General features: G+C 39.3%; 1 protein-coding gene across 1 annotated transcript in view; it reads right to left on the reverse strand.

Moving 5' to 3' along the window:
• LOC137396219 (large ribosomal subunit protein uL4m-like) overlaps nucleotides 1-17283 on the reverse strand; it is a 20512-nt gene extending 3229 nt beyond the window's left edge. Inside the window, exons 1-7 of the mRNA XM_068082402.1 lie at nucleotides 17187-17283; nucleotides 8482-8548; nucleotides 7079-7268; nucleotides 5933-5984; nucleotides 5039-5156; nucleotides 4724-4830; nucleotides 1308-1491 (exon numbers count right to left, since the gene is read on the reverse strand). Of these exons, the coding sequence (XP_067938503.1) occupies nucleotides 1308-1491; nucleotides 4724-4830; nucleotides 5039-5156; nucleotides 5933-5984; nucleotides 7079-7268; nucleotides 8482-8548; nucleotides 17187-17225 (757 nt within the window). The 5' untranslated portion in view covers nucleotides 17226-17283. The remainder of the gene's footprint in view (nucleotides 1-1307; nucleotides 1492-4723; nucleotides 4831-5038; nucleotides 5157-5932; nucleotides 5985-7078; nucleotides 7269-8481; nucleotides 8549-17186) is intronic.
• Nucleotides 17284-17482: the final 199 nt, after the last annotated feature.

The raw sequence follows: 17482 nt of genomic DNA on the forward strand, positions 1-17482 counted from the left end.
AACCTTTAACACCAGTTTTCTTGGAACTATGTTTTCGCACTAATGGTAAACGTGCATTCAGTTTATTGACCATAAAACCTGCTGTAATTAAGCTAGAATCAAAATTTCTTTTGCAAAATAACTGTCAGAATTTTCTCCTTCTGCTAGTGTTGATAACTCTAAATCTTATAATCCCGAATTAAACATGATTTCCGTGATCATGACACATATCTTTTAGCAAGCAAAATACTGAAGCAGAGAAACTAGTCAGTACTGTGCCTGAGATAGTTGAGACGTCACCATATTTTACGCCTGAGAAAACTCAGCCGTGTAGTTTTGGTTTGTTTTCTCCAATTTCCAGTTTAATTAGATTACGACATTTTAGCTACTTTGTGCGTGATACATTTTCTGATAATTCTGAAGTTTCAATATGATTAGACTATTAACTCTTGAGATAACGCAGAAATACTGAGGACATTTCAAACTGGCAAAGAAATAAAATATGCCTGTTGAAAAGACGTTAGTTTTTAATGAGACATTCATTGAAGTTCTCGGTAACGTAACGAAGGCTCAGAAATCGACAATACTAAAAAGCTCATCAGCAACAAGAGTATGACAATAAAATTACTTGTTTTTCTACTCAAAAAGACACTGTCTATCAGGCTCGTTGTGCTGCAATAATAATTGCTCTTTCGTTACTTCTAAAACAGGTAACCCTCGCTCTTTGAGAGAATGTGAAATAAAAACTATTCACTTTGTTTGCTTTCTGTTTGTTTAATTGTATTCTACAATATTACAGCTTCAACATGACTCTCAGTTCAAAAGGAATTGTGCCATTTTAAATGCTTTCACAGTCGATTGAAAGTTGATTACCTGTTGTTAATACTGTCTGTGATCAGGTGACTCGCTTGTGTTTACAATGGTAGGTTTAAAAGTGTTAATAAAAACAAATTCCTATAATTTCCTAACACATTCCTATAATACTAAATTTTGCTGACTTTTCGTCTACTACAATGGTGATATAATATGGCTTATACTGAGAGACAGCATCACTCTCTAGACTTTCCTTTATTGGGCTTTGCCAGCACGTAGCTTCAAAATGATACTCAGTTCAAAGGGAGTTGTGCTTTCGCAGTTGATTACAAGTTGTTAGTACAGGCTAGGATCAGGTGACTTGCTTGTGTTTACATAATTATGCTTCAAACTATTAAACAACATAAAACTACAACACAACGTAGAGGACACTTGGACACTATGATTTTACTTTCAAATGTTTATTTTAGACTACCTCATGATAAATATCTTTGCTGATGCAATGTCCAACTCACCAAAGACTGGCATGGCATTGTACTCTGGAATCTGGCTGAGAGCAGTAGCGAAATTCTGAGGAACTTTGTCATTGTCATCAACAAACAGAAGAGACAAGCCCCAATCTCTAGCTTTTTGCAAATCCTTCAAATAAGCTGGATCATTCGTAGGCGTCTCGAGAGAATCGACTATGAAAAGATCATTCTGAAACACAAAGAAGAAATCGCCTTAGCTAATTGACCATACCTAGCCGAAAGCAGATTTGGTATAAAGTACTATAAACGTAAAATTGACCGAATTCTGACTGACTTCATCCAGAGAGTAGCGATATAAACTTTCTAAACGAAACTTTCTAAACCAAAGTATGATCCGTCTTCATGTTTTTTGAATCAGGATACAGAAGCAACACAAACCTATAAATGCAAGTACCCCAGTTACCATAGCATAAGATAGCCGTGTTTCAACATCAGTCGCCTATAAGCACCATTATATTTCGTCTAAGAAAGTTGGTTAAAAATGATGACAAAAATTCTACTTGCTATAAATTCACTCTCTCAATAATTTAGCCATTTTTGCTCAAAAAAATCTAATTTTGCAAAAGTTTATCTTCGCCGTCCATAGTCAATATGTTTCAATATTTGCTTCATATGTCAAAATCAATGTATATTGAAACAGATATCCTTACAATACATTGTATTTTAATTTATATATATTACCAGTATATATATTATATTACTTATTAAATATATTCATTACATATATTATATCTCAATTTTTTTTTCAATTCGATTTCGACAAAGCTGTGATAACTACTTCAAGAAATAACATTAAAACAAGTACATTATACATAACTACAGATAAGCGATATGTATAAACTTGGTTTTCATGTAAAAACAATAATTAGTAAAAAAAAGGAATTTTTATTGTTTCTGTATTTGTGAAACACATAAACAAGAGTGTAAGCTGAGCAACGCTACTTTACAGTTTTGTTTTGGTCTAATCGTCTAGTCGTAATCTGATCATGTGACCCAATACTTCTCAAATAATTTCTGCAACACTTTTCGATTATCACAGGTGACCAACGGGCTCGTCATGATTATCAGACAATGATATGTACTCCTTCGAGCTAAGGTTAAAAAATTAAACAAATTTTTATGGTAAGTTATAAAATATCAGTGCTAAAAGTGACAGCATTACAATGACGATAAAACAGACGCGTAAGAACAATAGACATGGTTTTATTGAATGCGTGAAGTATATTTATGAAAATATTTCGACAAATAAGGATGCGTGAAAGTGTAAACAGAAACCAACTTGTACAACTACATCCCATTTGAGCCGTTTTGGAAAGGGATTCTAATCTACGGCGGTTTTGTGATGGCGGTGATTAACTGTTCGTTTTTGAGCTTTTAGGAGCTTGTAATCACATTTCCACATATTTTGCCCCTACAACGCAGCAGAGTAAGACATAGTGAATCTTTTGATACCAAATGACTGTAATGTAAATTTTGTTGCAAGTCAACCTTTAAGGTTGATGCTATCAGAGTTACTGACAGAAACACACGGCATAACTCGCTCTAACTTATATGTAGACATACGTGTAGTGTAAGTTAACTTAATCCCGCGACCACACGAGCGGAGCGGAAGTGTGGGAGTTTTTATGATAAATGCATGTGCACACAACTTACGAAAATTATTCATCAACAATGAGACGAACCCTCGTCAAGAAATTTCATCAAAAAATTTAAGCATCGGAATTTAAAGTCGTTAAAGTATAATAACAATACAAAACACATTTAAAACTATTTAAATATGTTACCAAGTCTTTGTAAACCTACGATAATATCTTAAAACTTACCCATCTGATCGGATTATACACAAATAGACAGATTAATTTGAACGAAAATTGCCACAAAAAGCTTCAAAAGCTCGGTTTAATAAAAGTTAAGACCGAAATTTGAAACGCCAATAAAGCCGTGCGACCGATTGTAGAACTATTTAGCAGTACGCATTTCACGAGAAAGCCGTGCTCATTTCATCAGTCTATGGCATTTTTAACTTGTAATCGAATTTATTCGAAGGTTTCTGTAATAAAGGTAGACCGAAGGAGGCGTAGACCGATTTACAGGTACGAAATTGTGGTACACAGTTTATCAGCCTGTGTTTTTTGTCCAATCACCGAAGGTTTCATTATTTGAAACGTTAGCCGAAATTCTTTACAACTTATGTACAAGCTAGGGCCGAACTACAACGCCCCTTCTTGACGAGAACATTTTTTATTTTGCTACAGTTTTATACGCGTGAATGCTCTTACACGCTTTCTGTTAAAGATCGCTTATCAAAACCATTCTACATTCAACGCAACCAACTTTCAAACTGTGTATAGTACACAGCAGCTTGCCATTTTACTTCTAGTTTTGCATTTCAGAGTTATAATAAACATATTTCTTTATTGTTGTTGAATTACATACATTACAGTAAATTAGGCCTATAGCTTTATAACACTTTTATAACAGCTTTTATTTTGCTGCAGTTTGCAGAAATTTTTGAGACGCATGAATGCTCATAGGTTTTCTATTATTGCTGTATTACTATATTAACAATATTGGTTATTTTAATAATATCAGTGCATTTTACTTATAATATTGGCCAACATTGCATTTCTCCTATTGCAAGGGAGAGATATAAACGTGTAATATTTTCCTTTCATTGTTGTTGTTTGTCATGACCAAACACTTTTTAAATAAATTTTCTAAAAACTTATATAAATACCACAACTTCTCGATATTGCTACCTATGACGTTTTGAAATGTAAACAAAATTGTGTATTGTTTTTCTATTATTGCTATATTAATAAAATTGATTATTCTAAGAATATCAGTGCATTTTAACTCTAAAATTGGCCAATATTGCATTTCTCCTATTGCAGGGGGAAAATATAAACGTCTTTTCTATTCATTATTGCTTATTGTCGTATATAATAACACCCACACCCAGTACATTACAGCTACCATTGCAGTTATCCTATTGCACTGCAGAGCCATTTGATTGCTAATATTGCATTTCTCAACCATCAGTACCCTTTATTTTTTTGCCAATATCTCTGGCCATCTCTTTGGTCGTGAGCTGTATGACAGTGGAATTTCTAGTTTATATATTTGTTTTTAGTTTTACAATTTATACAAAACTTTATACAACCTTTTTTTACTAAAAAATGTAAATGTCATATAATGGAAATTGCTTTATATGTTGAGAGAAATGTTTGCTCAGATTTTACAAGGTATGTTAAATAATTATACACAGAAGGAAGCATAAGTCGATGTTTGACTGTATTGGGAACATAGAAAATATCAGCGCCTGACACTTGAAATTGTCTTACCATGGTTTACAGTCCAAGCGCAGAACTGGTAGCGAGCATTGCATGGTATGTAATTACCTGAGCTAGTTTACACGACAGAGTTGTGGTCAAGCCAAGAAGCCGCACACCAACTGGCAACATGTAGAACTGATTCTTTGGCCCTCTCGGACCCTTTGCTCGGCCACCTATGTAAAAATGACCAGAAAAATTTAGCCTTTTTTACAACAAAAAGCATGTTACGCAAAACATGGAAGCAACGAAACAGGTTGGTAGATAATAAGGTGCAACCAAAGAATAAAAGCTTAAGCTCATAAGCAAACTCAATTTCCACCATTACACAGCCAAAAGCAACATGCAGATGCAATATGTATGCTATGTATGCGATATGCTTACCTCCGATCCAGAGCGGAGACCTAATACTGCCATGTCGAGCCCTTCCTGTTCCCTTCTGAGGCCACGGCTTTCTCCCACCGCCACTCATCTCTGCTCGGGTCTTTACTCGACTATAATTCTAGAAGCAGAAACCACTCAGTAAAAAGTTGATTCCAATAACCGAAAACTGCATCAATTGAGTTTATGAAGTTTATGCAAGATTCTTCTATGAAATTTATTCTTTTATCGACTACCGCTAAATACCACACGCTATTTGTGTATGTTGCTATGACAACAGGGTTTAATAGAACTTGTATCAGTTTTATTCTTATAAGAAATTGCAAATTAGATCGTTGTCTCTACTTGGAATTTCAATTTTTAATATTATGATGTTCTGCTAAACCTTTGAAACTTTGAAAACATGTAAAGTACTGATTCAGATTTTAAAATTAAATTTTTTTAAATTTAAAACTTTAAACATTTTTTTTCAAAATTGAAATTTTAAAAATATTTATATCATAGTTCTACTCATAATGTGCTAACGATATAGTTTAGCATAGCATCATAACTGTGCACATAATGGATCCCTGTAGTTGTTAGTTTTTATTGTCCCTGCGTAGAACAGTTAAATCAATACCACTCTTTAAGCTTTTGAGGTTACCAATGAAAAATAGTTGGCTAAGTTAAGGTACATGACAAAACAACAGCTGGAACTCTTAGAGAAATGCGTTTTACAATGAACTGAAAGTTGAACATCAAGCACATTAACCAATTGATACTTCTGCAAAAGTGAGGAAGCCATCTAAACCTTCAAATGAAAAAGGTATAATCTAAGTTCCAGGCAAATCAAGTTAAATAAAAACAGACAACTCCTAACTTCGAAACCTGAGAGAAGACAACTACATAAATACTCACAATATTCCTGTACATGAGCTGCCAGTGCACATTTTCATGTAAGACATCGAGCCTGAAAATACAATGATAAAAATAAGATTAATTAACTACAACAGCTATAACAAATCTGAGTACTCAAGAGAACAGTAAACTGGTAAGGAGAGATACCGAGTTAGTTAGTAGGAGATTGCGCTACATGTACTAAAATGAATTAATTTTCAGGGGTGTAGCACAGACAACTCTCGTTTGTTTAGACTAAAACATACTGAGCCATGTCCTGACATTGAAAAAGTCCAGACAATGAAAACTGAGTACTATACATTAAACAGCCTATATTGTCTCATACACATACCACTAGGCTACAGTATGGTACGATATACATATACAGTATACATGAGAGTAAAATATGATTATACATGTAATAGGGTACTTAATAATATTAATAACAGTAATAATTACAAATGAAAACTACAGTAGAAGACTCTGATGAGAGGCTCACAGGCAAGCGTGCCGCAAGAGCCACCTACTGGCCAAAGTTAACATTCTTCAGACAGACACGAATGCATCAGACAATCGTCCGGATATCATTTGGACAACTGAAACGCCGAGGAAGTGAAGTCCAAAGAAGTGGTGATCAATTGTATCGACATTCTAGTAGCTAGCACCGGTCTGACTAAGGGTGACTTACTTGGGAACAACCAAACTAGTAAAAGCATTACTAAAATAACTTATAAGATAAAATTTCAAAAGTGGATTTGCAAATAAATTTTCTCAAAGTTATTAACAAATGACTGTCAGAAACACACTCATTCGTTCTGGCGAGTGAACTCTGCACTATTTAGCTTCAGATAGACATTCAACTAAAAATCATAGCTGGTTCAACTGACTATGGCTGGCTCTAACTCAAGCCATGTTGTACATAGTTACCAGTCTGCTGTCATCATAGTTATTAGCGGAGTCACAATATAAAATATTAATTAGAGGAATTTGTTTCTTGAGACTACACATTCTTTTCTTGTGAGCTAATATCTTACAGCAACTTTTTCTACTTGTCCCTATTTTCTCTCTCCAAAATGAATCTCCACACGAACATCTTACAAATCGAAAATAAAATTTCTCCAAACATACACTAAGTAGTCTGAGTGGAGAATATGTTTAATCATTTACCTGGGATGTGAACCGAAGACCTCTGGGTGTAAGTCTACCAGACCAACTTTGTCATCTTTAAACCTCGATAAGGTGCTGACCCAGCTTTGAAGGTTAACATGAGGATGTTTGGGGGGATGTGAAAGCTCCCGTTTGCATATAACTTTAGATTCTGTAATGCTTGGAGTTTGATCACTGTTCAGCTCCAACTCTTCAAATTTGATTGCAATGATTTGACAAAAGTACAAAAAATGACAAAACAACATTTTGACAAAAATATAAAAAGTAGTAAAACCTCCACATACAAAATCAATTCGTTCAGAGATCTGCTTCCAGCGTGTTATAACCATCGTATGCTAGTGCCCACAATTCCTCCTTATTATATACTGTAGGTAATTATACATATCATTAAAACAAATACATTACGTAAAACTATATACAAAATAGAAAAAGCTAAATTATATCTTGAAACAAAAGTAATCAATAAAAAGAGGTTTTATTATTACAGCCTTAAAGACAAGTGGAAGGAAGATCAGGGCAATATATAGAGATGTTGATAGTGATATGCAATGTAACTTACTCTAACATAGATTAGGCAAGGAGCTGATAGTGATATGCAATGTAACTTACTCTAACATAGATTAGGCAAGGAGCTGATAGTGATATGCAATGTAACTTACTCTAACATAGATTAGGCAATGAGCTGATAGTGATATGCAATGTAACTTACTCTAACATAGATTAGGCAAGGAGCTGATAGTGATATGCGATGTAACTTACTCCAACATAGATTAGGCAAGGAGCTGATAGTGATATGCAATGTAACTTACTCTAACATAGATTAGGCAAGGAGCTGATAGTGATATGCAATGTAACTTACTCTAACATAGATTAGGCAAGGAGGTGATACTGATATGCGATGTAACTTACTCTAACATAGATTAGGCAAGGAGCTGATAGTTATATGCAATGTAACTTACTCTAACATAGATCAGGCAAGGATTAAATCAACTCGCCTTCATATTTCTATTTTGTTACACTTAACGTTTACTTACATCAACTGCTTCACTTTCATCTACTAAACTAGAGCGTTTTGAAGAGCTTTTAATGTAGGCCAACTGTATTAAGAACTACTTTAGGATTTTATCCAGTATTTGCTCTAATTTCACATTATACACTGGGGGTGAAGTGATCTTAAGTAGAGATTCAACTGCGTTTTGAGAAGCAGTTTAAAACCAGAAAACAAACATTTTTGCAAGATTTTGTTTTAGGATACACAGTAATGACCAGATTCTAGCAATTGCACCAAATGTTACCTTTCACCATTACGTTAATGTGTATGCATCTAATTCCACATCTTAATTTGGTGCCTAAAAACATAAGCATTAACACGCTAATGCAAAGCCATAGATCTATATACATACCAATTTCAGGTACACGTGTCTCTGTTGTACTAGATAAACATCGAAGGAAAGATCTGTGAAATGAAGCCTAAAAAACACGATCAGATCAACAACCACAGAATGGCCACGTCAGAAGATGTTAATAATATGTTAAAAATACTCTTAAATTTCTTGAACTGCAAGTAACGGAGCGGCTATTAGTTCTCAAAAATACTTCATGATTATTATAACAAATTTACATCAAAATAAATTCACGTGTGCCCAACTTGCTTGCCAAGATCAACGCCAAATAAATTTATAAACTTGCACAATAGAAAGTTTAACTGAAATTGACACAAAGAGACTTCTTAAAGATGTGGTTGCGTCAAAAAATTCGATTTAATGAAATTAAGACCCATAAAAGGCTAAAACATCAGCTACAATTTGATGCCATTTTTGCCTTTGTAGACCAACCCTGTCCAGAGATATATGCGTTTGAATGAGGCCCTCTTTTAAAAAGCGCACGTTCCAGCGGGTGCTTATTTCGTGACGTCACAAGCAATATATCTGAAAAGAAACCACGAGCGATAAATATGATGTCGCTCCCTTAGCATATCATCAGCGCGAAATTTTTATATAGGCCGTAATAAATGTTATCACTCATAAAACATGTTGTCTGTGATCTCAAATTTAGGGATTTTACTCTATTATTAAATCGCATGGACATCGATATTTACTAAATTAATTAACATTGTTACTTTAATGAATTACTCGATCGACACGTTTTATTGGCGAACAACATACATGTAATAATGTTATTGTAAAATTGCTGTAAAGTTACCGCGAAGGTGACTCCGAGTTTTCTTGGCATCAGGTAGTTAAAGTTCTACGGAAGAAGCTCGGAGAATGGAGGTAAATTTATCTTTTACTTTGAGTCTCCTATAGAGTTTCCTGTTGAGTTTACATTCAGATTATATTTCCCTGTTTGAGGCTACAATGTAATTTCCTGCGCGTGCGAGATACGTGTATGTACAGTAAATTCTTGACGGCTTCTTTTTAATCTTTAGCATCTAGCTATACAATGGCTTAGATTGATGAATATACTAAAGGTAATATTTTAGTACTCATTAATACATGTACTAATTAATAAAATTGTAACTTTTTGCTATCACTAATCATCGTTTTATATTTTTTTATCAGTTCACCTAGCTACATTTGTTTCAAACTGTCTGTGGTAGGCTTTATCTAGTAAATTAGATTTATGATTTGACTTTAGATGTTCACTTTTCACTTGTAGAAAGTGAAGAAAATCGATTGATCAATGCAAATCTTTAATTTCTAGAACCAAAGCTTCGAATCGTTGGCTTTGCATACTTGTGCCTTTGTTAAACGTTTATTCGTTTTTAAAATTACACTCGCAATCTATTTAACTCCCAATTTGAAAGCTTTCAATAGATACGCTTTAGAATGACATATCTATGAATGACATATATTTATTGCATTTGTTTTACTGATTACAATATGTTTATGTCCGTCCCACCAGCCGAAGAAGCTTTGTAAGTGTGGAAACTGCCATAAAGGGAAAAGAGAGACTTGAATGTGTGCTGCATAAACCATGATGTTTTGTTTGAGTTTGTTGCAGTAGATGAATTTGTCTTATTGTATCAGCTAAAACTATGTGAGTGGCCATGACTTGATGAATATTTTTAATAAAAGCTTTATGCCGAGATGAAAATATTTTTGCTTGTAAAAATTATATAATAAAATAATATTATTGAAGATAATGCAAAACATGATTTGCAGAATATTGTAGTGAATTGGATATGGTATATGGATGTCCGCATAACTGGAGAATGTGAGTTCAAATCCAGTTTGCAGCAGACTTCTCATCCTTAAAACTCTATCCCTATCTATATTCTTTTCAAAGACGCGGCTTGCTTATTTCACTTCGGTAGTATTCGGTAAGAATACTACTAGTAAGAAACTAGTACGTAGACAGTGTAGGCAATGATATACAGCCCCGCCCCAAGGATAGGCGACGGACATAATGTGGGCGGGACTTATGGGAGGCTGTATATCGTTAGTATGGGTAGCTGCGCAACTGTGCTGATACAAAGACCTCGTTCTACATAGTTAGCTTGACAGAATTACCGTAGACCGGTAGAATTGGTAGTCGGTACCCAAATGTTTACACAACATTTGGAGAAAGTGAGTAGAACAAATTTTCAATTTTCGTTATTTGAGGCCTTTGAAACATTCATAATAATGCATCTGTAGCTGGATTTAAAATTTTATTCTAGCCAACATGAGCAAATACAAAATAAGATATATGCCAATAGAGCCGCGTAAGACTAGACTTTTATCGCAAATAGCCGATGTGAATACAAGGGATAGAGACAGGTTGTATAACGCGTGACATCATTTTGGGCAAGTCTGGGCACGTTTTTGTGGCCTGAGCGTTTTTACCGCGATCAGACCTTTTCGATTTTAATCTTCAAATATCTTGGCAATGAGATCGCGTAACACAACAAACAACATATCAACTGATAGAGAAAAAAAAATGCTTTCTTTTAAGATCAACTCAAATTTGACGCAACCACATCTTTAAATGCAAGAAATGGACTTTTCACCAGCTTAAAAATTGCTGAGTGTGCTATTAGGCCTACCTATAGGCTGCAATCAGCCTGGTATAAAACCAAAGGCAGAGAATATTTTTTCAGTACATGCAGTTGAGCCGATTGCAGCAAGTGTGATGCTGTATCATTTACAAAACAGAGTAGTGAGGACAAACTGTACCAGTTACAGTTGCCATCTCAAAACTAATGCTGTTTGAGGCTTACTAAAAAAAATCATGTGTCCTACCCTCAGAAGTTTTGATGTAGCATTACAACACACATACAGTCAATTATTTCTATCATACATGTATGCTAACTCAAGACAAAAGAGTTTTTACAGATTTGTTACACACGCGCAAACAAAAAAATTTTTAAGAAGCATAATTATTTTGCAAAATTGGGAAAAAATTAAAAAAATAATCATCTAAATCATGATTTGTTTTCGAAAAATAAATCATGATTTAAATCATTTGTTTTTTTTGTGCTGACCCTGTGGGATATTATGTAAATATCCGAGGCTTCCTAGTGATTAGCCGGTAACGTGGGACTAGCTTTCATGGAGGGCCAGGGCTGTGAAAAGCTGGCTTTTCACAGCCCTGGCCCTCCATGAAAGCCAGTCCCCTGTTACCGGCTAATCACTAGGAAGCCTCGGATATTTACATAATATCCCACAGGGTCAGCACAAAAAAACAAATGATTTAAATCATGATTTATTTTTCAAAAACCAAATCATGATCAGATGTCCGATGCTGGCTTTCATGGAAAGCCAGGGCTTTGAAAAGCTAGCTTTTCACAGCAAAGCCGAGGGACTAACAGGTCTCGCTGTATAAACAGGCGTTAAGTAGATGCTTGGCAGAAGGCTCAGCAGGAGAGCACGTGAGCTGATCATCTGTATTGCAGTATTTCTACTGACAAGCAATTTGCCTTGCGGAAATCGGACGGGAGTCCATTGGTTAGTGGAGAGGCTGCTGATTGGGTTTGCCTACGGGTTGGCAGTAGACACTGTCGTGAGATCAGTGACAGTATTCTGCTGTGGGTGTGTATCGCCGCGGTGGTAAAGGCTGGTGGCAAAGGGGAGATTGGTGTGTCATCGTAGCAGCTTGGTACTGTGCAGCAAAATCTTTGTTATATTGCCCACAAGCTGTTTCAGCCTTTGTCAAGGATTTCGAAGCCGAGTAGCGCACTTAGTTGGCGACCGTGCCTGAGGGTATGGCGCCAGGGAGCAAGGGCACTGGTCCTCCCCCTGATGGTCAGAAGGGCCCGAAGCCAGCAACTGCTGATGCTGGTTCTTCAGGAGTAGGTGCACAGACACTTGCTTCGATGGGGATAGATGCTGGTGTTTTGACCAGTATTCTCAATCAGGCTCGTGGGCCGATTTCAAATCGGCTGAGCCGGCAGTTGCCCCAGTTCACCAGTGATGGGCCAGTGGAGGTGTCTGCGTGGATCGCTGACAATGAGCGATTCTGTGCTCTGGGAAGAGTTGCGCTAGTAGAACTTTTTCTATATATGCTGCAAGGCGGGGCTGCTCGGCTATATAGCCGTATGATGGTAGGAGAGGCCTCCAGCTGGAAGGTTGTGAAGGCTGCACTGGTAGCCAAGTATGCTATGCCTCGACAGGAAGCATGGCGACAATTTGTCAACTGCCAGTTTGGCACTGGCGATACAGTTGACGTTTATTTGGATCGTTTGGAGTGATTCGGGAAGAGACTGGAGATGTTCTCGGATGATCTTGGCTTTTGAGTCATGTTTTACAAAAGGCTTTCATCTTCCGTTATGAGTGGGCCATTGTGCACGAACATGCATACACGGCCGATTTTGGGTCAGTGCTGGCTCGTGTGTGAGATTGCTTGGTTTCGTGGAAAGCTGGGGAAGCTCGCTCTCGTAGGGACTCGACAAGAGGTCTCGCTACTGCTTCCAAGCAGCAGGAAAGCAGTTCTGGCTGTTTTCGTTGGGGTGGAATTCACCGTGTAAAAGCCTGTTAACAAAACAGACTTGGGTGTAAGAAGGCCGCAGGAAAGAAGTCAACAGAAACTTCTGCCAAAAGAGGTTGCTTCAGGTTTGGCAGCACTGAGCACCTTGTCGCTAGCTGTTCTAGACAGCGAGCTCGTGATGACTTAGCTGCAGGGTCTGCCATTGGTGGATCGAGTTTTCACAAGGAGGGCACAGACAGGGGCGGCGCGTCCTCTTCAATGGAAACGGAGTAGCACGAATTGGTACATGCGTGCGGTCGGACAGTTTGGTACTGTCTGGGGCAACTGGTAGGGCTATGTACAGTAGTCATATGCCAGTTGTTTGGGCCGTTTTCAATGGTCGTTGTTTCATGTGACCCGTAGACACAGGAAGCGAGCGGACAATGGTGAGTCTTCCTATTAGACCAGACCAGTCTTTGTTAACGGCCGATGGCAAAGTTTCTCACATGAGAGGCCGATGTCGAGTCATTATTGGTTTGCATGGACACTATTTTCGTGTTACTGCGCCAGTAATGAGTGAGTTAAAGAATCTCGAGGTCGACTGCCTTCTTGGCGGTGATGTCATCGATCATATGGATGGTGTTACTGTTGGGAGAGGTGTAGAATCGAAATACAGTGTCCTGTGGATGAAACCTCATCGAGAAGGATGCTGTGGGGTTTCTCGAAGAGAGCCCCCTGTTAGTACAGCCAGCAAGGCTGTGGATGACTCTGGGTCATCAACCTGCAGCAGTACGGGCCTTCTGCGGGTTGAGGACACAGATTTTATCACCGAGTTTGCCAAAGGTCACTGGAATGTTAGTTGGTGGCGGTCTGGGAAGCTGTCTCACGGGCTCCAGACCAGGATCTCTGAGTATAAATGTACTCAAGTACCTCAGGTGCAAGAGTGCTGTTGCACCGAACTAGAGAGCTGGATCTCGAAAGGCTGGCTGAAGCGGTGGCACGGGCATGTAGAAGGCAGCATTCCACCGCTGGCTGTGATTCAGCCGACGAAAGAAAAGTGCCCCCAGTCATGGATTATCGTGAGCTGAATGCATTTGTCGAATGTCATACTGGTGATGACATGGTGGCGGTGTGCGCTGATAAGATTAGGAAAAGGCGGCAGCTGCGGAGCGAGCTGAAGGGGGCAGACCTCAAGCCCGTATACCTGCAGATCCACATTTCCAAGGACCTGTGGAAGTACCAGGTCATGAGGTACAAGGGCGTGCACTATGCCTTAACTCGACTGGGTTTTGGTGTCATGTGCACCAAGGATTACGACCTCAATTTTTAAAAAAGTTCTGTCATTGGACGAACGTGTTCATTGTGGTACTGATCACTATATTAATGACATAGTAGTTTAGGAGTCCGTACTGAGTGCTCAAGGGTTGAGATATCACTTGGCTAGGTATGGGCTTGAGACAGAGGAGCCTGAGGCCTCCGATGGAGGCCGGTTGCTGGGTGTTGCTTTGCAAAAATATTTCAGCGAGCATCTGCAGATGTCGAGGGGAACAGCTCTTTTTGTGTACAATTTTGAGCCGTCAGCGCTCATGAAGAGGGAGCTGTTTTTGATATGTGGCCGGCCACTACCCTGTAGCAGGGTGGCTGCGCCCACAGATCAGTTTCTTAAAACAGCTGTGCTGCAGTGGAGCTTGGGACTCTCCTGTCGAGAAAACAGTCGGCAGACTGGCTGGTGAGCTCTTGGCAAAAGCCCGCCGTGAGGACCCAGTCAAAGGAGCTTGGAAGGTGAACCCTTGTGGTTCTGTTACAGTGTGGACTGATGCAAGCTCGCTTGGCATAGGCGTGGCCTTGGAGGTTGATGGCAACATTGTGGAGAATGCTTCATGGCTCCGAAAAAAGTCGGATCATCAGCACATAAATGTTGTTGAATTGGAGGCAGTTGGTCGGGAGATCAATTGGGCAATTGCGTGGGAGTTCAAAGCTTTCACGTTGGCCATTGATTCGCTTGCAGTTGTTAACTGGTTGACCAACACTATTGATAGACGAAACTGCGTCCGAACAAAGGGTGTTGCGGAGATGCTTGTGAAGCGTCGTTTAAGGGTGATCCGTGACACTATAGCCGAGTATGAACCAGCAGTGTCTGTTTACTTTGTTCTTTCTGTAGAGAATAAAGCTGATGAAATGACCAGGGTACCAAGGCATTGGCTAAAGCACCAAGAGGCTGACTGTACAACAACAGAGGTGTCAGCTGCAATTGTCAGCGGCGAAAGTCTTGAAGACGCCATTTGGGCAGCGCATTTGCCACACCATCTGGAAGTTGGCAGGACGCTTTACCTCGCATGACAGATTCGAAAAGATCTGTGATGGGAACAGGTGAAGACTAACCTGGCTGGGTGTGAGGCCGCCAGCGCATTGACCCTGCACTGCGGGGCTAGAGTATTGCGGTCGTTGGAAACTTGGCTGTAGAGGAGAATTGGTGCCGAGTTGTTATTTATGTGACTCATTATGGTGACAGTCCTTTTCTGTCAATGGTGGACTGTGGCCCGTCGCGGTTTGCCATCTGGTGTAGGCTGAAAACTGAGTCTGCAGCCCAGATAGTGACTCAGCTGTGTAGCAACATGGTTGAGCGTGGGCTGTGTTATGAGTTGTTGCTGGACAACTCAGCGGCGTTCAGGTCAGCAGCTGTTCATCAGTTTGGTGACAGGTGGGAAATTTCTCGTCGTTTTCGAGCAGCCTACGTCCCTAGCGGTAATGGAATAGTTGAGAGAAATCATCAGACAATCAAGAGAATTGCCGAAAGGGGTGAGATCACCCCAGAGGAGGCGACTTTTTGGCATAATGTAACGTCTCGGAAAGAGACGGAGGAGACTTCTGTTCTTATGAACGTGCTATTTCGATAACAATGGCGGGTGCTTTTTGATATCAACAGTAAGGCATCTGAGGAAGATGTCGAAAGCTGTTTTAGTGTAGGTGATGAGGTGTGAGTGAAACCATACCCCCCATCTTGCACAAAACAGTGGACGCTAAGTCAAGTTACTAGCATTGTCTCTAAGCACACAGTGTGTGTGGATAACATGCCTAGGCATGTAAGGGATGTCAGGCGACGGCGCTATGGCAACGACAAGGGTACTGGCCATGTTAGCCATGGACTTGTCAGTGACATTTGACCTAGATCATTGGGTTTAGGTGGCAACCACTTTCCGGAGGCGGATGCCGTCAATATGCCGCCGGTGGAGCTGGCTATTGACCCTGTATTGCCTGTTGGGCCTCTAAGTGAGGCCGATGAGGAGGCAGCAGCGACTCAGGGAGGCGACGGAGCGCAGCTGCCAGCTGAGGAAGTCAAATCTACGGCTAATGCACACAGGCCAGCGGTCGAAGCAGACAGACTGCCTGAGCAGCCTGAACCGCCTAGACGATCGCAGCGTTTGCGACGGCGTCCTGGGTATTTGGATGACTATGAGTGCTATTCACTCGAGACCAATGCATCTTTCTTGTGAGCTTTGTAAGAAGCTGAGGAAAATGTGGGATATTATGTAAATGTCCGAGGCTTCATAGTGATTAGCCGGTAACAGGGGACTGGCTTTCATGGAGAGCTAAGGCTGGCTTTCATGAAAAGCCAGGGCTTTAAAAAGCTAGCTTTTCACAGCAAAGCCGAGAAACTAACAGGTCTCACTATATAAGCAGGCATTAAACAGATGCTTGGCAGAAGGCTCAGCAGGAGAGCAAGTGAGCTGATCATCTGTATTGCAGTGCTTCTACTGACAAACAATTTGCCTTGCGGAGATCGGACTTGAGAGTCTATTGGGTAGCAGTGAGGCTGCTGATTTGGTTTGCCTATGGGTTGGCAGTAAGGACTGCTGAAAGATCGATGACAGCATTCTGCTGTGGGCGTGTATCGCTGTGGTTATGAAGGCTGGTGGCAAAAGGGAGGTTGGTGTGTCATCGTAGCAGCTTGGTACTGCGCAGTAATATCCTTATTATATTGGTAACAGACCCTGCTCTGGCTCATTGTTTTATTAAAAATCTTCAATTAAATATTTGGCAAAATTAAACTTGACGTGAGCACATGAGCCAGATGATTATTTTTGCTGATATGACTTGACATGCACAGGTTATTTGATTTTAGTTTATTCCTTTTGAATATCTTTCTGATGTCTGCTTCCCAGTTTGTCGTTAAACATTTTTCTAGTGCATTTAAAAACTACAAACTAACAGATGTGCTAACCTGTATAGAAAAGTGTAACTGTAGACAATGCCTTATCATGCTTGCTCGTAAAACGGTCGAAGAAGCTTATAAAACAAGTGATGTGAAGAAAATGCACGATAGATTATAGCCCAAAATCATGAATGTCGGTCAGTAAACCTTGTGATTAGCCGTGTACTTCGTATACAAATATCAACTATCAAGTCATGTGAGACTGAATTGCAGCTACGATTTGGCGATTCGATAATAAAGCGTTGTCGTAGTCGTTTCACCAAACAATGATTAGCTAATATTGCTTGCGAAATGCCTTTTCGCCG

Source organism: Watersipora subatra, chromosome 5 (genome assembly GCF_963576615.1).
Source record: "Watersipora subatra chromosome 5, tzWatSuba1.1, whole genome shotgun sequence".
In the NCBI taxonomy this organism is placed as follows: Eukaryota; Metazoa; Bryozoa; class Gymnolaemata; order Cheilostomatida; family Watersiporidae; genus Watersipora; species Watersipora subatra.